The sequence below is a fragment of the Salvelinus namaycush genome, chromosome 14, assembly GCF_016432855.1.
Source record: "Salvelinus namaycush isolate Seneca chromosome 14, SaNama_1.0, whole genome shotgun sequence".
NCBI classification, from domain to species: Eukaryota; Metazoa; Chordata; class Actinopteri; order Salmoniformes; family Salmonidae; genus Salvelinus; species Salvelinus namaycush.
Window position 1 is genome coordinate 26,087,510 of NC_052320.1, and position 27,440 is coordinate 26,114,949.

The 27,440-nt window shown below is 42.0% G+C and overlaps 1 protein-coding gene across 5 annotated transcripts in view; it reads left to right on the top strand.

The window, feature by feature from the left end:
- Nucleotides 1-23,913, top strand: part of LOC120059326 (GRIP1-associated protein 1-like) — a 41,131-nt gene extending 17,218 nt beyond the window's left edge. For 4 of the 5 annotated variants that reach the window (XM_039008297.1, XM_039008299.1, XM_039008298.1 and 1 more), the window contains one exon: nucleotides 1,821-3,410. In XM_039008297.1, the coding sequence (XP_038864225.1) occupies nucleotides 1,821-2,719 (899 nt within the window). In that variant the 3' untranslated portion in view covers nucleotides 2,720-3,410. Of the gene's footprint in view, nucleotides 1-1,820; nucleotides 3,411-3,433; nucleotides 3,551-5,228; nucleotides 5,323-19,573; nucleotides 19,750-21,701 lie in introns of those variants that run through there. The other variant, XM_039008302.1, reaches the window with a different exon arrangement.
- Nucleotides 23,914-27,440: the final 3,527 nt, after the last annotated feature.

The window sequence follows — 27,440 nt, forward strand, 5'->3', positions numbered from 1 at the left end:
CAACAACGACGAGACGGCTTACAGGGAGGAGGTGAGGGCCCTCGAAGTGTGGTTTCAGGAAAATAACCTCTCACTCAACATCAACAAAACAAAGGAGATGATTGTGGACTTCAGGAAACAGCAGAGGGAGCACCCCCCTGTCCACATCGATGGGACAGTAGTGGAGAAGGTGGGAAGTTTTAAGTTCCTCGGCGTACACATCACGGACAAACTGAAATGGTTCACCCACACAGAGAGCGTGGTGAAGAAGGCGCAACAGCGCCTCTTCAACCTCAGGAGGCTGAAGAAATTTGGCTTGTCACCGAAAACACTCAAACTTTTAGATGTACAATCGAGAGCGTCCTGTCGGGCTGTATCACCGCCTGTTACGGCAACTGCTCTGCCCACAACCGCAAGGCTCTCCAGAGGGTAGTGAGGTCTGCACAACGCATCACTGGGGCAAACTACCTGCCCTCCAGGACACCTACATCACCCGATGTCACAGGAAGGCCAAAAAGATCATCAAGGACAACAACCACCCGAGCCACTGCCTGTTCAGCCCGCTATCATCCAGAAGGCGAGGTCAGTACAGGTGCATCAAAGCTGGGACAGAGAGACTGAAAAACAGCTTCTATCTCAAGGCCATCAGACTGTTAAACAGCCATTGAGTGGCTGCTGCCAACATACTGACTCAAAACTCTAGCCACTTTAATAATTAAAAATTGGATGTAATAAATGTGTCACTTTAAACAATGCCACTTTATATAATGTTTACATACCCTACATTACTCATCTCATATGTATACACTGTACTCTATACCATCTACTACATCTTGCCTATGCTGCATGTCCTTTGCTCATCCATATATTTATATGTACATATTCTTATTCATTCCTTTACACTTGTGTGTCTATAAGGTAGCTGTTGTGAAATTGTTAGATATTACTGCACGGTCGGAACTAGAAGCACAAGCATTTTGCTACACTCGCATTAACATCTGCTAACCATGTATGACCAATAAAATTTGATTTGAAATCACATGTGGAAACCAAAGATTCTAACAGAAAAATAACCCTCTTACTGCTGTACCTGTATGTTTCTCAGTAATGTGTATGGCATCTTGAAAACATTTACTCCTGTGGGGACCACCCCACCCCAAACAAACCGTCAACAAAATGCAGACCTCTTTAATATTTTGTGGTGCCCCCTGCCCCTTCTTAAAATGTGCCACAGAGCAATGCATACTCTTGGTTCCTGGCTGTAGGTTGTTGATGATGCCAGGGAAATCCTCTTTTGGGCCATGTATAATTTACTAGGTGTCCTTAAATGTTTAATGGTTGCTCTACAGATATTTGAGAATCAGACATTTTAAAGTAGGGAGCTTTTATCTTTGTCCAAAGTTAGTGCACATCAGTGGGCGACTTAAAGGTAGATGCCTATATCCCTGCAAATACAGGAGTTCTTCCTACATTAGCCTTTAGTTTACTATAGGGAATCCATCAGTGCTTATGGACTGAGGTTTCCCTCTATGCACAATGCAATCGGTCCTAACTTAATTAGTGTGTGCTTCCCCATCAGAAACACACAATGGATGTTGTTGACAATGTTCTGTAGTTATCGTTGGGATGATTGGAATGCTGCGTTTGAAAAACTGCCAGACTTAAGAGGGTTGAGAAGGTGTACCCTTGCTTTGATATGGCCTGAAAAGGAATATTAACCATGTCAAGAAAATGCCAAAAGGTGTTTGACGTTAGAACGACTTTTTTCCCCCACTTAGAATAATTACTTCTGATGTAATTCCTTAGCAAGACTGCTCGATTGAGTGGGTGTGTGTTTCCAGGCCTGGAGGAGCTGGTGTTGTCAGAGATCAGCTCTCCTAATCGTATGCAGCAGAGGGGAGATAGCAGCAGTGTCTCCTCCTTCAGCTATGGGGAGATCATGAAGGAGGGCGCCTCTGCACAGAGCACCAACAAGGTACACTACACCAGTCAGCACAGAGCACCAACAAGGTACACTACACCAGTCAGCACAGAGCACCAACAAGGTACACTACACCAGTCAGCACAGAGCACCAACAAGGTACACTACACCAGTCAGCACAGAGCACCAACAAGGTACACTACACCAGTCAGCACAGAGCACCAACAAGGTAAACTACACCAGTCAGCACAGAGCACCAACAAGGTACACTACACCAGTCAGCACAGAGCACCAACAAGGTACACTACACCAGTCAGCACAGAGCACCAACAAGGTACACTACACCAGTCAGCACAGAGCACCAACAAGGTACACTACACCAGTCAGCACAGTGCACCAACAAGGTACACTACACCAGTCAGCACAGAGCACCAACAAGGTACACTACACCAGTCAGCACAGTGCACCAACAAGGTACACTACACCAGTCAGCACAGAGCACCAACAAGGTACACTACACCAGTCAGCACAGAGCACCAACAAGGTACACTACACCAGTCAGCACAGAGCACCAACAAGGTACACTACACCAGTCAGCACAGAGCACCAACAAGGTACACTACACCAGTCAGCACAGAGCACCAACAAGGTACACTACACCAGTCAGCACAGAGCACCAACAAGGTACACTACACCAGTCAGCACAGTGCACCAACAAGGTACACTACACCAGTCAGCACAGAGCACCAACAAGGTACACTACACCAGTCAGCTACAGGACACCAAGAAACTGGCCAAAGCACATACAATGCTTGTTAAAGCAGTAGTATGTGGAGTGTTGAGAAGAAAGGTGTTGGAGAGTGTTGATAATCAGAATGTGAATGTTGAATATACATTTTGTAGTCAACAGAACAGCATAAGCCACATAGAAGAAAAAATACATTATTTGATGTAAGGAACCACAAAGAGAACCAATGAGGTCTGCATCAACACATCACCTTTTTACATTGCATTTGTAACTGCCAAGAGTACAAACTGTACATTCTGAGGCAGAGATGAGTCTGAACTTTCACCAACCACAGTTATGACAGGCAGCTCAACAGGGAGTTCACATGCGTTTCACTTTTATGTGCTGCTGTTAATAGCCTATAAATAGCGTGGATACTATTATTATAACCCTTTGAATAAACACATGTCCTGAATGTTTTTCTTTGCAAGGGAGGTGGATTGTTGAGGAAAAGGAGTGGGAAAGACTGAGAACTCTCTGAAGAATACAATTTAGAATTCTCCAATTGTTTCCACTTAAAACATAATGTATTCCAGTTCTGTACTGAACAGACCTCCTGCCTAGGTTGTGTACAATGTACAGATAAGCCTGTACCATTAGAGCTGTCAAGCTCTGAGCCAGTGATGCAGAGATAATGAATTATATTACACAGAATGCACAAAATAGCTTTTCTCTGTCTGACTCTCTCTGAGTGAATGTTAAGTAGGGAACAGACGCTTAACAGTTGTCTGGTCCTGTGTTCTAAGTCCGCCAGCGGCAGCCCCCAGTCCCAGCGGCCTGCTGACCTGTCTGATGATGAGGTTGGGGAACTCTTCCTGAGGCTGGCTGAGGTGCAGCAAGAGAAATGGATGTTGGAGGAGAAGGTAGTCATGCTATTCATACTTACAATACAACTTTATTGTCTATGTTACTAGCGAACAATGGAAATGTGTCTTATGCTACGTTTTCAACTTGGCTATCATTTACTATAAACTGTGTAATATATTCTATACATGGGCGGCAGGTAGCCTAGCGGTTTAGAGCGTTATGCCTGTAACCGAAAGGTCGCTGGTTCGAAATCCTGAGCCGGCAAGATGGAAAAATCTGCCGTTCTGCACTTGAGAATTGCAGTTAACCCCCAACAACAACTGCTCCCCTGGCTTAATCGACATTGGGTTAAATGTGGAAGGCACATTTCGGTTGAATGCATTCAGTTGTGCAACTGACTAGGTTTTCCCTTTCCTTTCCCTCTCCCCTTCGTATTTATTTGCACAGTTAAGCTAAAATGTGTACATTTGTCTCTCTACTCCAGCATTTTGGATTTGAGAACACATGTTTCATATGAGGCGACAGTATAGAATGTCACAATTTTTATTTGAGGTTATTTTCATACGTACAGTGGGGAGAACAAGTATTTGATACACTGCCGATTTTGCTAGTTTTCCTACTTACAAAGCATGTAGAGGTCTGTAATTTTTATCATAGGTACACTTCAACTGTGAGAGACGGAATCTAAAACAAAAATCCAGAAAATCACATTGTATGATTTTTAAGTAAATAATTTGCATTTAATTTGCATTTTGTAATTAATTTGCATTTATCAAATACTTGTCCTCCCCACTGTATCTGTATTACCGTTTGGAAATGAAAGCACTTTATGTATCTACTCCCCACCATTCTTTTGTAAGTAGTTTTTTCCCCTCTAAGTATTTGGACAAAATCACTTAAAGTTTAGTATTTGGGGTGATATATTCTTTCTCACTCATCATTATTCATGATTCATTCATGATTATCCATAATCATGGTAGCATCCACATTAATGTAGAAATGTTCAGAAATATCTTGTCAAAATATTTATGAAAAATTCTTCAAATGGTGGTATTAGATACAAAAACTGCTTTCATTTCTAAATGGTAAATCAGATATGTATGAAAAAACCCTGGAATAAAAGGTGACATTTCTATACTGTCGCTTCATAAGAAACATTTAATCAAATAAAAATGCTGCAGTGTTGAGCCAAATTCTCACATTTTTGTAAAAAAGGTGGGGAGTGTATGGTTGTACAACTAAATTACTGTTAGTAGTATGAATGGAAGATCAAACAAAACCAAACACAATAAAAAAAAAAATGTTTTAAATTCAACCTGAACTGTCAATATTATTTGGTCAGAAACTGACATGTGAGATAATGTTAATGTTCTTCACTGCAATTTATGAGTCTGTGGCATTAATGAATCCTTTTTTTTGACCACTAGAATAGATTTTATTTCCAATTAAATTGTGAAACCATCTTTTACTGGTGACTTTATAAAATTCACCAAAATATGGCTACACTGGACAGGGATCTGCTGCTATTACTTGTTTTCGTGCCTTGCTGTTCTTCCCCAGATCATATGATCTATTCACACTTGCTGCCTGCCTGCTCTGTGAGAGATGATTGATGTACATGCTAGTAGCTGTGACAGGTCCTTTGCGTTGACATTTGGTTCCCCTTTTCTCAGTAAACCAGCTGTGGGGCTATCTCTTTAGGTGTATCTAATGTGTGTGTCTAATATGCTGCAGGTTAAACACCTAGAGGTCAGCTGCTCCTCCATGGCTGATGACATCTGTAAGAAGAGTGCCATCATCGAGACCTATGTCATGGACAGCAGGATAGGTAACCATCTGTCTGTCTCCTTGCCTTGTTGAACTGGTTTTCCCCTCCTTTTAGATACTTGTTTTTCACTGACAGGAATATGTATGCCTACATTATAGTTTGTCTATTGAACTGTTATGTACAGTGTAAAGCCATCTAAGATTTACTTGAAAATGGGATCATTTTGTCTGCTGAAATGTAGCCCACCTAGGGAGTTCAGAGTTCTTTCGCTCTTCACTCAATTTATTTTGAATCGTGAGTTTAAATCCTCTTAAGGATCGGACCCTTTTTTTCAATTTTCGCCTAAAATGACATACCCAAATCTAACTGCCTGTAGCTCAGGACCTGAAGCAAGGATATGCTTATTATTGGTACCATTTGAAAGGAAACACTTTGAAGTTTGTGGAAATGTGAAATGAATGTAGGAGAATATATCACATTCAATCTGGTTAAAGATGATACAAAGAAAAAAACATGTTTTTGTACCATCTTTTGAAATGCAAGAGAAAGGCCATAATGTATTATTCCAGCCCAGGTGCAATTTAGATTTTGGCCACTAGATGGCAGCAGTGTGTGCAACGTTTTAGACCCAATGAACCATTGCATTTCTGTTCAAAATGTTGTATCAAGACTGCCCAAATATACCTAATTGGTTTATTAATAACTTTTCATGTTCAAAATTATGTGCTCTCCTCAAACAATAGCATGGTGTTATTTCACTGTAATAGCTACTGTAAATTGGACAGTGCAGTTAGCTTAAATTCTTGTTAATCTTTCTGCCAATATCAGATATGTCTATGTCCTGGGAAATGTTCTTGTACAGCCTCATGCTAAGCGCATTAGCCTACGTTAGCTCAACCATCCTGAGGGGGCTCACAAATCCTGTAGAGGTTAAGGTTGACTGTTGAACCAAAACCAGAGAGCGCTCAAAGATGAGTTGACTCTATTATTCCAGTACATCTTGTTTCATGTCTTGAGGTTAAAACTATACTGAACAAAAATATAAACACAACATGTAAAGTGTTGGTCCCATGTTTCATAAGCTGAAATAACAGATCCCAGAAATGTTCCATATGCACGAAAAGCTTATTTCTCAAGTTCGGTGCACACATTTGTTTACTTCCCTATTAGTGAGCATATCTCCTTTTGCCAAGATAATCCATCCACCTGACAGATATGGCACATCAAGAAGCTGATTAAACAGCATGATCATTACACAGGTGCACCTTGTGCTGGGGACAATAAAAGATGTACAGTTTTGTCACATAACACAATGTAAAAGACATCTCAAATGTTATAACCCGGAAGCCAGCCGCACCAATGTGTAGGAGGAAACACCGTACATCTGGCGACTGTGTCAGTGTGCACTGTGCCCGGTCCTCCACAGGAGTCGCTAGTGTGTGATGGGACATGGACATCCCTGCCGGCCAGGCCCAGCCCCTATCCCGACGACACTGGGCCAATTGTGTGCCGCCCCATGGGTCTCCCGGTTGCGGCCGGCTGCGACAGAGCCTGGACTCGAACCCAGAATCTCTAGTGGCATAGCTAGCACTGCGAAGCAGTGCCTTAGACCACTGCGCCACTTGGGAGGCCCCAGATGTCTCAAATTGAGGGAGCATGTAATTGCCATGCTGACTACAGAGATGTCCACCAGAGCTGTTGCCAGATAATTTAATGTTAATTTCCCTACCATAAGCCACCTCCAACGTTGTTTTTGAGAATTTGGCAGTACAACCAACCAGCCTCACAACCGCAGACCACGTGTAACCACGCCAGCCTGGGACCTCCATGCTTGGGGTGCTGCTCAGGAGTATTTCTGTCTGTAATAAAGTCCTTTTGTGGGGAAAAACTAATTCTGATTGGCTGGGCCTGGCTTCCCAATGGCTGTGCCCCTGCCCAGTCTTGTGAAATCCATAGGTTAGGCCCTAATGAATGTATTTAAATTGACTGATTTCCTTATATGAATTGTAACACAGATTTTGCAGAGTTTAAAATATATATTTTTGTTCAGTATAGAAACAGTATTTTACTGAAAAGAACCCATGCTAACAGCTTGCATAAATAGATACTGTCCCACTCTTTCACAGTAGGGAAGTTATTCAATTCTATTATTACATTTGAACCTGTTTCACTGTCTTGCTTTTTTATAATCCACTCGTAAATGTTTCACCGGTGCTATTTATAATAATTCTATTTTAAGTTTGCCGCTATTGGAGCGCTCAGATACACTTTGTTCAATCTAATAACTCTATGATCTGAGCTGTGGGCTCTGCTTAACATTTTATGAGTTTCTCTTTAAAGATTGGGGTGTTTTAGGCTGGCTGTGTTTTTAAGATTCCTCTGCACCCTGTTCTGCTGCTCTCCTCAACCAGATTAGCACATAACGTCCCCTCCATATTATCCTGCTTCTATGATAATCCATGAGGCATGGTTTATAGTTTGGTGATAATTGGAACCCCATTACCATATGGAACTGGCAGAGTTTACAAAAAATGCTAGAATGAAATATGATTACTTTTTAGGATTAGCACTGTGAGTAATGCATTTACGATAAGCATGCTAGCTGTGGTGTTTAGACACGAGTAAAGACAAAGTTTCACAAACTCAAATCAAAATAGCATTTCACGTTAAACATTTCACGTTAAACCGATGTAGACGGGCTATGAAATGTACCGTAAGCTTTGGAATGGAGACGTACCTGGACTTGTCTGTAGTGCTCAGACTTGTCTCTGTCTGACTGCCTTCCTCGTGAGCATGCAGGCACTCAAGCTCACTGATATCATCAGGCTTTCGGGATAGAGCTGCACTGCACTCAAAGGGCACCCTCAAGTGTATGCCTTTTAGGAAAGCACTATTCCAAAAAATATTTGGAAGTACTTCACTCTTGAATAAAACGCTCGTTAACCCTCATATGTCGTATTGGCCCTATCCCATAGGCTACGTCAAAGTTAATGTTTTCATTAGCATTTTCTTTGTAGATGCAGTGCCCTTAGCTGTAACTACTACAATGATTGAATTAATAAGACTTTCATATAGGCCAAGGCATACAGAGTTTACAGATTTGGGCTGGAAGGGACAGCCTTTCTGAACCTAAGAATGTGTTTATGCCACACTGTTCTAAAACACTACAACGTTTAAAGATTATAACTTTGAACATTTAGCTCACATATTGAAATGCATTTTTTTATTTGTCTAATGCGTCCTTTCCGTGCCTCCTCTATAACCCAGTTAAAGGAATCTCAAAGAGAGAGTGAGAGAAATGGGGAATTGGTTGTTTTGGAACTGGTGCGTTGTCGGAATGCATGAGGCCAATGCATCTTTCATATTCCTTAAGTAAGCTAGACCACCGGCAACGGAGAGGGATGTTCTGTGACTTCAGCAATACTGCAGTAGTCTAGTGTTTCAAAACTCCATAAAAAGAAAGGCTCAAACACAGCAGATACAAGTTTCTCAAAGCAACTTGTCTTTCAATAGGGATTTTTTATTTATTTTTTGCCAAAGGAAAGACTGCAAAAATAAAATTGAATGCCTTGAATATGAACAGGCTTAGATCATAGCAGATTTTTCATTGGAGATAATGCAATGAAGTAGAGTGTAAAAACATGCCAATCTATGTTTACTTCCATTAGGCCTACTATAGAAGTTCCATGGTCCGTAGTGCTTTCTGTCTCAGCGCTGAGTGGAGGTTTAATAAAGAAATAATCTTCCAAAGGACCTAATCTCTTTCCACAGTGCTTGGCACACGCTCCTTGACACTGGTTATGTCCTAATAGCCGTACTTGGGTTCTAAATAGTAGGCTTTTTGGGTATGCGAAAATGACAACATCAAATCAAAATGTATTGGTCACACACACATATTTCTCAGATGTTATTGTGGGTGTAGAGAAATGCTTCCTAGCTCCAACAGTGCAGTAGAATCTAACAATACACACATCTAAAAGTCAAATCATGTAGTGTTATGGTATGACATTTCGAAAATGTAGTATGCTTTAAATGCCAGGATGTCATACTCCATTTTGTCTTTTCATCTAGTAAAATTTGCTGCACTTGAGGAAGATAATCGTCTTTCCAGACCCACGTGTGTTTGACAACACCTGATATTCAAAGAAGGGGATGGGTTGCACCAAAAATGAACGTATGGCGGTATAAGGCATTGTCAGTATGAATGAGCCTAGTATGTTGATATTTGTGGCTTACTGCATTCATTTTTACTAAACAGTACATTCTAAATAGTATGTAGTACAATTATTACAGTATGTTTTAGGCTCTAGTAGACAAGAGATTTTTGGATGAGTGTTGCATGGTTTACTGAAACTTTGGTATTTTTACTTTCAGTATTTCTGTAAAATGTGTCTCATGTTATCTACTGATTTGAGGATCAAGTCTGTCACCGCAGCTGATGTCCCCTTATAGCGCGCGCTTACCGTGACTGCTCCACTTTAGTCATTGTCAGCTCTATTCTGTCCTGAGGAACCACTGCACTCACTGGGAGTCTGGGCTGCATCACGTTAGCTCCCCACTCATACTGTCTCTATTCTGTCCTGAGGAACCACTGCACTCACTGGGAGTCTGGGCTGCATCACGTTAGCTCCCCACTCATACTGTCTCTATTCTGTCCTGAGGAACCACTGCACTCACTGGGAGTCTGGGCTGCATCACGTTAGCTCCCCACTCATACTGTCTCTATTCTGTCCTGAGGAACCACTGCACTCACTGGGAGTCTGGGCTGCATCACGTTAGCTCCCCACTCATACTGTCTCTATTCTGTCCTGAGGAACCACTGCACTCACTGAGAGTCTGGGCTGCATCACCACTTATGCTGCACAGAAGTTAACACACTTGAATAATGCAACACGGCATGTAGAAATGTTGAAACTGTTAATTACTGTTCACAATGTCCATTACAGGATAGAACACTTGACAGTGCAAGAAGATACCGGTAGCATCCAACTTTGTAGGCTAACTTTCCTTGCTCGCTTACTGCTGAAGCTGATATCAGTTCACTACCCCTAGTACCTTGTTTGTGATATGCAAAATATTGTTGATTTCAAAGCTGATTGTGACCAAAAACTTTTCATTCACTTAGTCGGGGTTCAGACCCAGGGCCCCGAGCTTAATGATGAGCTTGGAAGGTACCATGGTGTTGAAGGCTGAGGTATAGTCAATGAACAGCATTCTTACATGGGTATTCCTCTTGTCCAGATGGGATAGGCCAGTGTGCAGTGCGATGGCGATTGCATCGTCTGTGGATCTATTGGGGTGGTAAGCAAGTTGAAGTGGGTCTAGGGTGTCAGGTAGAGGTGAAATCGCAAGACTTCCGGGAACATTTTCGAAACCGACCAGGCCGGGGTTTGATTCAATTCGTCGCGAGACAACCGTTAGACCCAATGTGTTTCTGTCCGTGAGCTTAGCTAGCCAATGTCGACATCACATCTCTTCCAAGTGTGTTCAGGATTTCTATTGGAGAAATCTTCATACTGCACCGTCTTTGCTGGAACTGTGTGTTAATGATGTCACGGGTCTTAGACAGTGCTTTTATCATGTAAGAGATTGCTTCTTCTATGCTAATCAGTACAATAAAATAAGTCTCAAATGGAAGGGAAACATATTTTTTTTCTTCATCTGAAGCCCCATGAAATCAGCCAAACCGAGCTCAATAACTTGATGCGTGCACACACTCTTATTGAATATACATTAATCTGTATTGTGCGTAGGCTACATATTGAGTTGCCCAGTTTATCATTAGAGATTTACCATTCAAATAAATGATTACCATTTATGTTATGTAGTTAGTTTTTTTTAACCAATGTCAAATTGATTGTATAATTTGATTCATTAATGCATACATTCAAAAATGTAATGTAATTATATTGAACTCAATATCTGTCTGGACTAAGTGCCATTCTGTAAGAGGCTACTGCCCCCCCCCCCCCCCCCCCCCCCAGGGTATTGTTTTGGTATTTTCATACTAAACCTGGTATCGAAGTAAAAATGATGCTATTGTGACAACACTATTTCGGACACACACACACACTGATGCCAGTTTACAGAGGGGTGGCGGTAGGATCAGTAGTACCTCCTGTGCCCTGTAACAACCTTGGTTTAGAAGTCATCCCCATTTAGAGGAAGTTTGTTAGACTTCTTATCCCCTGCTTATAAGAGAAGAGCTTTCCCTTCCACCACTGTCTGTGTGTTTTCCTCCTGTTTTAATTTCATGACTGACTGATTTAACATTTTAATGCCAGGCTAGATTCCATTACGGCCAGTTTCTTCTAATTGTAAATACTGTGCTATAAAGGCTGAAGGTCTCCAGTAAACAGCAGGGTGAAGAAAAAAGCATTTATTTTTCCGATATTTTTAAAGGGAAAATAGGTGTAAGATATGAGAGCTAGCACAACTTTTTTAGTTTTTTGGGGGGAGGGGGTTCTTGCTTACATATTGCTACTGGCTAGTTGCATGTTTTCATTTAGCTGGAGTGATGGCAGTATTTTAGTCTACTCAAATACTGCATTGTGTAAAAATTTTACAAGGTTGCTTGTGAACATGACTTGATATATTTTGAGGCATTTTATGAGGGTGTTTTGTCACACTTATTAAAAACACTTTGTAATGTTGCTAGATATTAACATGTTCACGTCTGTCAAAGGAGGGCACCTGAAAGCAGACACTCAACCTGATGTTTATGGCGAAGGTGCATAAAGATGGAGAAATTCAGATATGGCGTCTTCGTTTTAGCACTATCGACAGACTTTTTTAAAACTACGGCGCGAGACATGGTTCAATGGGCCAGTAAATCAGCACAATCGTTTTTTCTAATTGCCGTTGTCTTGGAGCTAGAACTGGGATAATCTATACTGTGCTAATGCCAGTACAAAACTGAGCGGAATGTACACTGAACAAAAATATAAACTCAACATGTAAAGTTTTCATGAGCCCGAAATAAAAGATCCCAGAAATTTTCCATACACACAAAAGCTTAATTCTTTCATGTTTTGTTCACAAATTTGTTTACATCCCTGTCAGTGAGCATATCTCATTTTTGCCAAGATAATCCATCCACCTGACAGGTGTGACACGTCAAGAAGCTTATTAAACAGCATGATCATTACACAGGTACACCTTGTGCTGGGGACAAAAGGCCATTCTCTAAAATGTGCAGTTTTGCAACAGCACAATTCCACAGATGTCTCAAGTTTTCAGGTAGTGTGCAATTGGAATGCTGACTGCAGGAATGTCCTCCAGAGCTGTTGCCAGATCATTTTAATGTTAATTTCTCTACCATAAGCCATCGCCAATGTCATTTTAGATAATTTGGCAGTACTTCCAACCGGCCTCACAACCACAAACGAAGTGTGGGCGAGCAGTTTACCGTTATGAACTTTATAAACAGAATGTCCTATGGTTATGTTGTGGGCAGGCATAAGCTATGGACAACGAACACAATTGTATTTTAATCGATGTCAATTTGAATGCACAGAGATACTGTGACAAGATCCTGAGGCCCATTGTTGTGCCATTCATCCGCAGCCATCACCTCGTCTCAGCATGATAATGCACGTCCCCATGTTGCAAGGATCTGTACACAATTCCTGGAAACTGAAAATGTCACAGTTCTTCCACGGGCTGCATACTCACCACACATGTCACCCATGTTTGGGATGCTCAGGATCGATGGGTTCCAGTTCCCGCCAATATCCAGCAATTTTGCATAGCCTTTGAAGAGGAGTGGGACAACATTCAACTGTCTGCTAAGGAGATGTGTTGTGCTGTGTAAGGCAAATGGTGGTCTCACCAGATGGTTTTTAAGGTATCTGTGACCAACCGATGCATATCTGTATTCCCAGTCATGTGAAATCCATAGATTAGGGCCTAATTAATTTATTTAAATTGACTGATTTCTTTATATGAACTGTAACTCAGTCAAATCTTTTAAATTGTTGCTTGTTGCGTTTTATTTTTGTTCCGTATACCATACGGCGAACTTATCAAACAAGGCATTTGTGTAAAGTACATGGGGGCCGCCATCTTTATGCACCTTCGCATCCCTATAATGATCATACAATGGCCATATTTACAGCCAGACATACTGTGTAATGTTAGTGTAGCTATTTCTTGGTTCAACAACAGAAGACCGGGTGAGACAGCAGTGGCAAATATCTTTGGTAAATAACCTTGCTCCCCCCCATAACAGCATCTGAGAGATCCGCAGAGAAGGCTGTGTAGGCCGTGGGAAAATGAAGAAGAGCCTCCAGAAAGCAGGCAGTAGGGCCCTGGTGCTAGATGAGAGCTGACATTAGCAAGATTTAAATGATTCAGGGTGCAGACATGCCTGAGTGAACCCAGCACATATTCAATAATGCAGCAGCCGACTGAGACCTCAGCCCTGCTGGTGAGATGGGAGGCGCGCACAGTAATGTTACAGTGCCTGCCAGGCTGCCTACCTGGTCAACAATCTACTGCTGTCTGTCTGCTCTGCTGCACCTTGCGTCATAACGTAGTCCCACCAGCAACTAAATGACACCACATCATGTTCTTGTAGCTAATGGTAATGTAAACACTTGTGCTGCTGTAAACTGGTGGTGTACACAGTGACAGTTCTTTGATTAATCATTTTTCAAATGGTTCCAACTTGCTTTCCTCAGCAGATTTTGTTCACTGAGATCTTCCACATCTTATGAAAGGGCTTGATGGATAATGATTCACACACTCTCCACACGTTACCAGCATGTTGATGAACCATCTCTGAATCACTTCATTGGGCTTCTGTGGAGGAGCACACTGGCACTCCGTTCTACTTCATTTCTCTATGTATCTCTATCTATCAGTTAGTGTAATGGTGGAAGTGTCTTGACGTGATGTGTAAGACTGCAGTCTGGTGATGGAGAGTGTAGTAGGGATTGTGGGAGTTGGTTAATCGAGCAGTCAGGTACAATGCCGCAGTCGTGTGGGGAGTGGGACAGGGGGTTTATTTGTAGATGAGCTTCCTCTCCTGGCTAAGTGCCTGCTGACTTCTTCCCTGCTGGAGAAGTCAGCTTAGGTAAGTTTCCTACTGCTGCAGTCTGTAACCCCTGCCTCTCGCCTAGTATTGTACACGGCTGCTCCCACTGTGACGTAGCCTCTAACCTTTTCATCCAACACTGTTTGTTCTGCATGGAGAACTCCAGGAACTTCAGAACCTTCTAGAATGTTAGGATATGAGTCCGTTATAAAGCAGCATACAAGGTTGTAATTATTAACAATAGGTTAAGACTTGGGAAATGTGTTGTCAAATTACTTGATGGTTATTCTATTTTCTGAACCTGTTAATGGAAAACTTGTCTTGGGATTGCTCCGCACAAAGTCGTTTTATAATGATGAAGTTGTTTTAAGTGAGCATTGAAAATCTCTTGCAAACGAACGATTCATCACTGGGAATGACACCTGTAATGGACGAAGGGGTACATTACAAGAAATGACGCATACACTTTAAACAGGCAGGGCTACATTTCTATAGATCTAGCCTGTATTTTTCCTGTCAGTGTTTCCACTTAGCACACTGTGATCCTGTGGGAGTTGAGAGCAGGCAGGGCTGCAGTTAGTTGTAGTGACTCTGTGGCAGCAGGCAGGGCTGCAGTTGTAGTAGCGCTGTGGTGGCAGCCAGCCACGGCTCACTGTGTTGCTTCAGCAGTTCAGTAGCAGCAGGACCACTTAGACTAGTAATGTTACTGTTCAACCATGTTGGCATATCAGTGCACTTCTGCAGCACACTGCTCTTAGGGGAAGAAAGACCTGGAAGGTTTCCATGATTCAAGATGAGAAAAGCAATTGTCACCTATTAGGGAGACTGGTGTTTTTTTTTCAATGTCTGTAGAATTCTTCCCATGCCAGGGCAAAGTAGAATAACTGTTTGACTACATTTTAGTCATTTAGCAGACGCTCTTAACCTGAGAACGACTTACAGGAGTAATTAGGGTTAAGTGCCTTGCTCAAGGACACAGACAGATTTTTCACCTAGTCAACTCCTTTCGGTTACTGGTCCAACCCTCTTAACTGCTAGGCTACCTGCCGCCCCTGACTAGAGGTATCATTGGTTAAAGGGAGTTGAGAATGTCTATCTTCCATCTGTGATCTCAGCCTGGCTTTCAGCATCAGCGAGCCGGTGTTGCAGATGTCAGTTTGGGTTATGTCATTCTGCTCTGAGTCAACGGAGTCTCCCCTCACTGCACTCAGCGCTAGTCCCAGAAGAAGAGATGCGTTTGGAGAACAAGTACATCTAGGCTATATTCATGTGTAGCTTTAGAGGTTTGTTTATTTTATTTTTTATTTGTCAATTAAGTTATATTCATGTGATTCTTCTAAGAAATTAAGGGTGACCTTTTTTTAAAGTCAGGACCGTAGCATTTCTGTACTGTATTATAGCAATGAAAGAAAGGCTGTCTAATTTGTGTTGTTTACTGTCTGTTTGCACGGGTGAGTGAAATGCCAAGCATAGCATGGAACAATAAAAGCAAGGCAAGCCCACAAGATCAGCTTAATCCTTAAGGGTTGGAACTAATGTTTCCGTTGACAATGTGTTGTCACTTACTCTGCCGAGCTTGCAGCTTTTTCTTGATAAGACCGCTGTTCCTTTATTAGCTACAGCACTAAAACACAATATTGATTTGTCACGGTAAACATTTTTTTAAAGACACATTTCCGAAGTGTCCCGTATGAATTGGGCGCCCGTACAAAAGCCGCAGAGATTCAGAGAAAGTTGGTCTTCTGCTCAATATGGGCTTGATGTTTTTAGTGTCAGATTGTGAAAAGTGATCTTGATTGGCTGTGCCTGCCCCACAAAGTGTATACTGAGCGACAACTAGTGTCATTTACAACGTTGGCAGCCAAGGCAGTTCAGACGATCACTGCTCTCGTCCTGTGGAAAACCCTACTTAACAGGGCGACAGTTCAGCAGGGACCCACCTGACTAGTCATGGCCAGAGGAGTACTGTGCAACTTTCAAGAGGTGACCCTTGTGTCTACAAGGAGCTGACAATGTCACCAACTCCCCCAATAGAAAATATGTTCTCAATTAATCACACCATAGGCTTGTCCAGTTACAATATCACGCCAATGACTGCTGCCATGATCTTTAGGTAAAGCCAACTGCGTTTAGGGTGACAGTTGCTCAACTTTCATGTTTCATTACATAACTCAATTTCAGTCCTTTATCTTAAACTTCCAGAAGCTTTGGAAATGGGAACACTTTGTTTGAACCTGCAACACTTTAGAAATGGGTATGCCCTAGTTATAATAAACCTGAAAATGTTATACTTTAAGTCTTGAACTGCACTATGGGTACGCTAGAAAACGGAAACTCATTATCACACGTGAGGTTCAGTATTTTATCTCGACTGTCGTTGTTTGGCAACAAATGTATACCTGTCTTGTAGACCAACTGCAGCGTTGGTGTTTGAAATGCTATCAGACGTGAGGAACAGCTTCTCATCAGACGTGAGGAACAGCTTCTCATCAGACGTGAGGAACAGCTTCTCATCAGACGTGAGGAACAGCTTCTCATCAGACGTGAGGAACAGCTTCTCATCAGACGTGAGGAACAGCTTCTCATCAGACGTGAGGAACAGCTTCTCATCAGACGTGAGGAACAGCTTCTCATCAGACGTGAGGAACAGCTTCTCATCAGACGTGAGGAACAGCTTCCCATCAGACGTGAGGAACAGCTTCCCATCAGACGTGAGGAACAGCTTCCCATCAGACGTGAGGAACAGCTTCCCATCAGACGTGAGGAACAGCTTCCCATCAGACGTGAGGAACAGCTTCCCATCAGACGTGAGGAACAGCTTCCCATCAGACGTGAGGAACAGCTTCCCATCAGACGTGAGGAACAGCTTCCCATCAGACGTGAGGAACAGCTTCCCATCAGACGTGAGGAACAGCTTCCCATCAGACGTGAGGAACAGCTTCCCATCAGACGTGAGGAACAGCTTCCCATCAGACGTGAGGAACAGCTTCCCATCAGACGTGAGGAACAGCTTCTCATCAGACGTGAGGAACAGCTTCTCATCAGTCAGACAGATAACTGCTCCAAGGCCTCTAGTAAATTGTTGAGCGGTTTGATGATCCCTAACCAGGGATCTACAGCTGGCTGTACCCCACCCTGAACAGACTGACTACAATCCATATATAATGGAGCAGCTGACATAATGTTATCAAGGCAGGAGTGAGATTCTCAAGTGATTGATGTAGGCTAATGGATGGATGATACTGCTGCATTTAAAACATTAATCATGTACAACATTGTAACCAGTGTAATTGAGCTTGCAGACCACCCGAGAGGTGGGACAAGTACTGCATTGAGCAGAGAAGCGTAGCACTGCCACCACCTTTGTTTTAACCGGTATGGTCCGGCATCAGTCTTGGATGCACCAGAACTCAACACAGATCCAGTACCTTGCCTAGTTAAATACAATTTAAAAAACTTAAAGTATTCAATCGCCTTGACTTTATCCACATTTGTTGTGTTACAGGCCAAATATTATTATTATAATATTTTTTTTTTACATTGAGATTTTTGGGCACTGGCCCAGACACAATATACCCCATGTCAAAGTGGAATATTATAATTTTTTTGGACAAATAATACAAAATTAAAAGGTTAAAGTTTTCAACCCCTTTATGACGAGCCTAAATACGTTCAGGAGTAAAAATTTGCCTCCAGTTGCATGGACTCACTCTGTATGAAATAATAGTGTTTAACATCATTTTCTTTAATGACTGCCTCATCTCTGTGCCCCACACATACAATTATTTGTAAGGCCCTTCAGTCGAGCAGTCCCTCACTGCAAACACAGATTTAACCACAAAGACCAAGGATGTTTTCCAATGCCTTTCAAAGAAGGGCACCTATTGGTAGACAAAGCAGACATTGAATATCCTTTGAGTATGGTGAAGTTATTAATTACACTTTGGATGGTGTATCAATACACCCAGTCACTACAAAGATACAGGCTTCCTTCCTAGATCCATTGCCGGAGAGGAAGGAAACCGCTCAGGGATTTAGTGACTTTAAAACAGTTTATTGGCTGTGATGGGGGAGAACCGAGGATGGATCAACATTGTAGTTAGTCCACAATACTAACCTAGTTGACATGGTGAAAAGGAAGCCTGTACAGAATAAAAAATATTCCAACACATGCATCCTGTTTGCAACAAGGCACTAAAGTAATACTGCAAAAAATGTGGCAAAGTAATTAACACTGTTGTATTCAGGACAAAAATGTATGTTTGGAGCAAATCCAATACAACACATTACAGATTACCACCACCCATATTTTCAAGCATAGGGGTGGTTGCATCATGTTATGGGTATGCTTGTAATTGTTATAGACTTGGGAGTTTTTCAAGATAAAAAATAAATGGAATTGAGCTAAGCACAGGCAAAATCCTAGAGGAAAACCTAGTTCAGTCTGCTTTCCACCAGACACTGGGAGATTAATTCACCTTTCAGCAGGACAATCTAAAACACAAGGCCAAATCTACACTGGATTTGCTTACCAAGAAGACAATGAATGTTCCTGAGTGGCCAAGTTAGTTTGGACTTAAATCGGCTTAAATCTATGGCAAGACTTAAATGGTTGTCTAGCAATGATTAACACCAATTTGACAGAGCATGAATAGTTAAAAGAATAATTGGGAAATATTGTACAATCCAGATGTGCAAAGCTCTGACTTGCCCAGAAATACTCACAGCTGTAATCGCTGCCAAAGGTGATTCTAACATGCATTGACTGAGGGGTGTTAATACTTACGTAAATTAGATATTTCTGTATTTCATTTTCAATACAAAAAATATATAAAAAATCCTGTTTTCACTTTGTCATTATGGGATATTGTGTGTCGATGGGTGAGAAATAAACATATATTTAATCGGTTTTGAATTCAGGCTGTAACACAACAAAATGTGGAATAAGTCAAGGGGTATGAATACTTTTTATGAAGGCACTGTACAGCAAACAATTCTATTTTTACTAGAGACATACAATTTCATAAGATAATGTGGATTAGAGAGAAGTCCTGCTCAATTCCTGTAACCCATTGAACATTCATACAACAATGATTCACATTGAAAGAATTGCATGCGTCTTGTTACAAATAACAATGTTCATTAGATATAATTCATGGGCCAGTTATAACTAGGGCCCTAGGTTTTTCCTTGGGTTTGTCAAACACTCTAGTTCAATGAAGCATGCCGGAGATTGGTATCCTTTAATTGATTTGTTCCCTCTCTCCCCTGCAGCACATGGTGCAGTGGCGGTGGCCAATCACGGGGGCCAGGTGGGGGGCCATGGACATGGTCTGGGCTCTGTGCTCCGGGACCTGGTGAAGCCTGGGGACGAGAACCTGCGGGAGATGAACAAGAAGCTGCAGAACATGTTGGAGGAACAGCTGACAAAGAACATGCATCTACAGAAGGTAGGCTGCTGTACACTACAGAAGGTAGGCGGGGGTTGGGAAACCGTTGCTGTTGAGGGTGGTGGTCATGCTAGTGAATTAAATGGTTTGTGTTCCGTAAACACATTGGATGTGTTTTAAGTGGTTCAGAACCTGTGGACATCCCTGGGGCCTGTAGTTAAAGTGTGGGGATCCATACCAATGACCACTGACTGGGTGATGTGTGTGTAGTCAGTGTGACTGTGCGTGTGTAGGTGGCATGCCTGCCTGTGTGCTGCTGTCGTCCAGCTCTGAGACTAGCGCACCGTGGGGGGAGTATTCATCACAGGCCAAGGCGTGGGCGCTCCTTAATGTTCAAATGGTTTTCTATGCAGAAATAGAAATGGGTCTCCTCCAAGCAAAGCATGGTGGCGCAGTCTCATGGGTTTGATGGGATTACAGTGTGGTGTTTCTATCTTCAAGCAGATTTTTACCTCAGAACACGAACATATCAAATGTCTCCTGGCCTTTTGACGAACTATGGTGAAGTAATGGGTGGGAGGGCTCTTTCCACTGTCCATACTGAGTGGTAACTGACCCTGCTCGGTTTAGTGTTGCATCAGTGATACTGTGAGATGTCTGTGTTTTAATATTTTGTGTGTGTGTGTAAGCTGGTTAGCTACAGTGAGGGGGTGTAGTGCTGTAGTCGGTCTTGGAGACAGTCTGGATCCTTGGCTGTGTGGTGTGTAGGAGTGCTGCGTGCCCATGGGGAGTTGTAGGTTACACAAACACCTGGCTTAAACCTTGGCTTGGAAGACACCCGAGAAATCTAGGATGGGACTTGCAGGCACTCTGGCTCTGCGTAAAAATAAAGCTAGGCTGAAATTCTGTTGTCCTCTTCGATATCCAAAATGAAGAAATATACACCTTTTTTATTTATAGACAGCCGATGATCCTCTTTGACGTTGTCATCGTAAAATATAATAATTTATGCATGATACATTTTCTGAGAACTTCATGCATTGGTTTTATGCAGATAGGAGCTCAATTACAGTGCCCAAAAATATGCCAAGGGATAGACTGTATTAAAAATTACCCATCCAAGAATGAGAAATGGAGAATTGTCATTCAGTCACAAAGCCTTTACATGGCAGCTGGAAGAAGCGGCTGCAGGCTCTTACATGAGCATCCCAACGCTGGTGGCAAGTTGTACCATGCTTGTTAACAGCAACATAACGCTTTGCTTTTATCCAAATTTAAATGAGAAAAATCTTGATCTGATTAAACACTTAAGAGGGTGCTCAAGGGGAGAGCAACCATGTGTAGCTGCTCCCATCCCTCTCCTCCTCCTCTGCTAATGCCTCTCCACCCACCCCCTTCCCTCCCTCCTGCTACCAAGCAGCCCTTCAGGCATGGGCTCCTAATCATGCACTAGAACATGATGAAGCAGTGTCACAGCCCACCAGAGCAGAATGACAGGGCGCTGTAGCGAAAGTGCAAGACGGTTGTGTTCGCTACTGGTGAACCTGCAGATGGGCAGGCAGGCTCCTGGTTGCCCCCATCTTCTCTCTGGATTCCAGGGGCAGCGGCGGGCAGCGAGCTCATGAATATTTAGTGCCTGTTGGGGCCGCCAGCCCAGAAACAAACAGGCCTGTTAATATTTCATGGCTCTTGCTTTAGTGAGCACACAGAGGATAGAACGTTGGCTTTTTATGGGAGGAGATTGCAGCTGAACCCGAGTCCGTCTGTCTAATGGCTCCCCCGCACCCTCCACGCCAAAATGGTCACTGTTACAGTTCTTTCTCAACACCTTGAATCAACTCTCTGAAGTTCAGTAGTCCGTAGCTGAAGTATATCAGAATGGAAGAGGATGCATGATGAAAGAGATGTCTTGCAGTTAGATATGAAGCTGCCAGAAATTAGCAGAGGTTGTTGTTGTTTGTACCCAGCTTTGTGGTATTAAAATAGCAATTTATGTTTTTGTCTTTTTTTAGGATCTTGAAGTTCTGTCTCAGGAGATTGTCCGTTTAAGTAAAGACTCAAGTTATGGAGCTGGCTCAGCCATGGGCTAAAAGACTGGACCCAGTCCCGCCGACCAGCACTTCACTCTCTCATCACCTGTTTCTGTGGCTAATAAGAGATCACTACACATTCATCCATGCTGACTGACTGAACCTCTGGCCGGGAACGCAGAGAAATGGAGAGAGGGGAAGGGGGGGCTAGTTATTTTGCTACTGCTTTACAACTGAATGTACCTATTGTAACACGTCTTGGTTCTTTCTGTAACTCTTGAGAAAAATAGCGTATTGGGGCCTGACTTCTATGACAGGCTGCTCTGTCTGCTCTCTCTGCCGCCCCCACCCCCACCCCCCCACCCCACACACACACACACTCTGGTGTGCTCTGAAGAATGCAACGCTGGCAGGAACCAGGATACCAGGAAATCTCTAGGACAGTGCATTACTGGTTCACATCTTCAAGAGATTGTTTAATGTTGTGAATAACAAGAGACATTCTGCTTACTCATACAGGGAGGCTTAAACTGTTGTGTTTTGCCTGTACTCGTATTAATTTCGCTAAACTTCAAACTCTGCAACTCTTGTTTTTTTGTTTGTTGTATGAATCCTGTATATATGAATATGAAAAATCAACTAGTAATTTATCGGTCTCGGAGTTAGAAGTATTGCATATGAAGCAAAATTATTGTCAAAGATTTACATCCGGCATAGATTATAGATGCTGTGTCCAGTTGAATATATCTGGGAAAATAGCAAGTATCCTAAAGCCAGTAGTACAGTAATTAGACAAGAACCTCAATAGATTGCATAACCTATCATCTGACTAGCTTTGCGGACTGGACCAAACCACCGGTGTCTGGACTCACTGGGTTCGATCTCTGTGCTCTTTTAGTTTGCACCCAGCACCAGGGCTGTGACTGCAGCAGAGGCACGGATGAGACCTTGGCTGCTGAGCATCTGCTGTCAACTTGAAAAGGCTGTCCAGGAACTGGCTAGATGCCTGCTTTCAAATGTCACTTTGGCTGCTTTCTCTATCCCCAATTCCCCCCCCCCCCCCCCCCCCCCCCCCGTGGTTAGATTCGTGGATGTAATTCCGGCTTAACTCCACTTTGATATGTTGTTAAGATATTAGATTATAGATGCACTAAGAAACAGAGGATTCTCTTAGAGAGGATTCATTTGTTTGAGAACTAATCTCCCCCTGGCTAAGTTCTAACAGCAGTGTTGGTAGTCTGAGTGAAACTCTTCCATTCACTCTGGCCAAGCTCATCAGAATGGTCTCTGAGTTTCACATGGACTGGAAACTCATCCCAAATAATTATCTGGCGTCGTTACCCGGCCATTACCGTTTTTATAAGAAGAACTGGCCCAGTGTACTGGAGTGACGGTCCAGATGAGGGAAGCTTGGATCATGTAAAGTTGGGCTCTTAGTTTGCCTTTGACTAATTTGGCAAATGTATTATTTAAAATGATTTCTCAACGTGACTGATCAACAGTAGCTTGGCAGATTAAATGTGTGATCGTTTAAGTGAACGTGTGTACTGGTGTTAGCCTTTCACACTTTGAGACACGTTTCCCTTATTTGAGGATGTTTTTACTTCAGACCTCAGTGAAAACTTTAGGAACAAACAGATTGGTTCATTGGAAGCCCCCCCAAGAGTCTTATCTCCTGTCTACATATCTGCATGTCACTAGTTAATGTCATTTCACATTACTTTTATCTTTAACATTTTAAAATTATCATTTTTTTTTATAGCAGTAATCTGTGTAATGCTAAGTTTATACAGTAATGTACTCCTACCATAGGCATGTTTGGCGGATGTGTTCCGGAACTTTCTTTGGAGACAAAATGGACTTTGATTCAGATGAGTATATTGGGTATAATAAGTGATACTGTAGATAAGTACACTCTGCACTTTTTCCAATACATTAAAGATTGTGTGCTTTATTTAAATAATCCTGTCCCCTTTTACTTAAATGTTTGAATAGCCAAACTCGACTGCAGCAAAGTCCTCATAACTACTAACAGATATGATCATTCAGGGTTTTATTAAAAGGTCAAATATACAACCCAGCCCTCGACTGCTTCCCCAGTGGACTTCCTTTCCTTCAGATGGATGTATTTGTCAACTGTTTATCCAGCTAAATGATATTCATGCAGTGTCAATAAAAATGGCTGTAAAATGTATTCCATGTCTAATCTCTTTGGTGATTTGTCATTTTGGAAAGTAAGAGCAACTTGTTTTCCTAACTTGTAGAGAATAGAAGGTGGATCTGAAGTTATGTTTGCGCTCATGTTTCTGCAGTTGTCAGTGTCTCCCTTAACGTATAGCTCAACACCTCTGTTCTAACACCTGCTGAGTTCATATTGTGTGTAGACTAATATGCTGAAACAAGGACATGTGAGACAAACCACAATCACACAAACATTTTGTGTGATTGTGTTCTTTATAGTTGTTGATGACCGGTCGCTGCACCAATCCAAATGTTCTCTCTCCTATGCCTGCAGTTAGAAAACAGCAACTATTATTTGTGTATTCTTTGAGCATTGATAATTCTGTCATTGTTTAGAGCGGTGATTCTCAACCTTTTTTGTTTTCTGTACCACCAAGTGCTTTTTGCTCTGTCCGGAGTACCCTACTTGTGCATTTTACCAGTAAGCCCTATGGTCTCCTGAGTCATCTCAAATACCCCCTGTGGATTGGCTAAGTACCCCCAGGGGTAGTAGCAACTCCGGTGGAGAACCACTGCTTTAGGCTGTTTACACAGCCACTCTAAGAACCCAATTCAGATTTTATTCTGACTGTCCATACTCATATCCCGTTCATTCCTAGTCAAAAAAACTGCCAACTTTAGCATGCCGACAACATTTTACCACCTTTTTCTTTGTACAGTGCCTTCGGAAAGTATTTAGACGCCTTGACTTTTTCCACATTTTATTACGTTACAGCCTTATTCTAAAATTGATTAAATCGTTTTTTCCCCTTCATCAATCTACACACAATACTCCATAATGACATGACTCCATTTATGTCTGCAAATTTATATATAAAAATGAAATATGACATTTACATACGTATTCAGACCCTTTAACCAGTACTTTGTTGAAGCACCTTTGGCAGTGATTACAGTCTCGAGTCTTGGGTTTGACACTACAAGCTTGGCACACCTGTATTTGGGGAGTTTCTCACATTCTTATCTGCATATTCCCTCAAGCTCTGTTAGGTTGGATGGGGAGCGTAGCTGCACAGCTATTTTCAGGTCTCTCCAGAAATGTCAATCGGGTTCAAGTCCGGTCTCTGGCTGGATCACTCAAGGACATTAAAAGACCTGTCCCGAAGCCACTCCTGCGTTGTCTTAAGGTCGTGTCTTGTTGGAAGGTGAACCTTCGCCCCAGTCTGCGGTCCTGAGCGCTCTGAAGCAGGTTTTCATTAAGGATCTCTCTCTACTTTGCTCTGTTAGTCTTTTCCTAGATACTTACTAGTCTCCCAGTCTCTGCTGCTGAAAAACATCACCACAGCATGATTCTACCCACCATGCTTCAATGTAGGGATGGTGCCAGGTGTCCTCCAGACGTGACGCTTGGCATTCAGGCCAAAGAATTCAATCTTGGTTTCATCAGACCAGAGAATCTTTTGGTGCCTTTTGGAAAACTCCAAGCGGGCTATCATGTGCCTTTTTACTGAGGAGTGGCTTCTGTCTGGCCACTACCATAAAGTCCTGATTTGGTGGAGTGCTGCAGAAGAACTCTGGAGCTCTGTCAGAGTGACTATCGAGTTCTTGGTCACCTCTCTGACCAAGGCCCTTCTCCCCCGATTGCTCAGTTTGGCTGGGCGCCCAGCTCTAGGAAGAGTCTTGGTGGTTCCCAACTTCTGTCATTTAAGAATGATGGAGGCCACTGTTCTTGGAACTTCAATGCTGCAGACATTTTTTTAGTACCCTTCCCCAGATCTGTGCCTCAACATGATGCTGTGGACAATTGCAGACAATTACAATTCCTTCAACTTCATGGCTTGGTGTTTGCTCTGACATGCACTGTCAACTGTTGTATCTTATAGAGAGGCGTGTGTCTTTCCAAATCATGTCCAATCAATTGAATTTACCACAGTTGGACTCCCAAGTTGTAGAAACATCTCAAGGATGATCAATGGAAACAGGATGCACCTGAGCTCAATTTTGAGTCTCATAGTAAAGGGTCTGAATACTTATATAAATAAGGTATTTCTGTTTTCTATTTTTAATAAATTGTCAAATTCTAAACCTGTTTTTGCTTTATCATTATGGGGTATTGTGTGTAGATTGAGGAATCAAATTAGTTGTAATCAATTTTAGAATAAAGCTGTAACAAAATGTGGAAAAAGTAAAGTGGTCTGAATACTTTCCAAATGCACTGTAACAGAAAACGTATTGCCGGTTAACAAAGTCTGTACTTTTATTTCCGCCTACCGAGTTAGTCATGATTGCGGTATTATATTTAAAAGTCCCGCCAACGTCTCAGTATAAATCATTGCCTTTCATCTTACTGGCTTTGGCACGCATTAAATCATGAACGTTCGATTGTTGTCCGACATCAAACTTGTCCTTGTCAATCGCAAAGCTTCACAGAAATGCTTTTAATGCATCTCTCTATTTTAAATGTACTGTATGTAGTTCTTTCCTTCAGCTGGTCTTGTCTGTTGTCTCAGAAATGCTTTGTCATTTAGCCTGGTGGAACGCACACGGTGCATGCCATTTCATTTATTTATTTGACAGGTAAATATTAAAGGTCCTTTTTATTTTGATAATAAACGATGGGTTAATATGCATACATTTCTAACTTGGCCTGCTAGCGATTTGTAGTTTCTCTCTTCGGCCAAAATAATTAGTGGGGAGTTTTGAAATGAGGGAGTGCGCGATGGTGTGATCACATTGGCTGGTGATAATACATTCACTGCAGTATTAGGCCTAATATTTTACCCAACAAATGATGGGTTAATATGAATTAGCTTTTTCAGCTACACATCGCCTCTCTTTTCCAGGTGAGCCCATGTGCCATTACGCAAGCCGCTCCGCTAGTCCTCTTCTCCTAGAGTCAGAAAGCTATACTGTAGAGTACAATATATTGTTGGACATTTATGTCGAACATGTCTTGCTGCAATTAGTCCTATTTAGATGACATTTTGCTACTACTATTATAAAATCAGTTGGCAAGGAAGTTTGCTGGACCGCTATCAATGTGCATGATATCTAACAAAGCGGAGTGAGGTGGGGTTCATCCAGGTTGTATGTGTTTACATGATTGGAAAGATTCTAATGTTTCTAAAGAACATACAAGCACCTACAAACTCTCAGAAATGATGGCATGGGCTCTGTGAAAATATAACTTATATATAACTTATATATAATATTCCATTATATTCTTACTATAAAATACTGTATATGTGTGTTGACTGATAAGGGCAGGGGAATGTCTGTTTTAATGAACTAAATAACTATTTATTTAAGTTGCTTGGCAAAGCCATGTAGCCTATAGGCTACCCAGACCAGTAGCATAATTAAACTCATATGCTATTTTTTTGAAAATACATGGTTTTAAAATGTTTCTTAAGACCTGCCTAAACAAATTCATAATGGATTTCTTTGTGATGGTGCATATTCAATAGATTTATTAAAATACACACCCAATCAATCAAATGTATTTGTACAGCTCTTTTTACATCAGCAGTTGTCACAAAG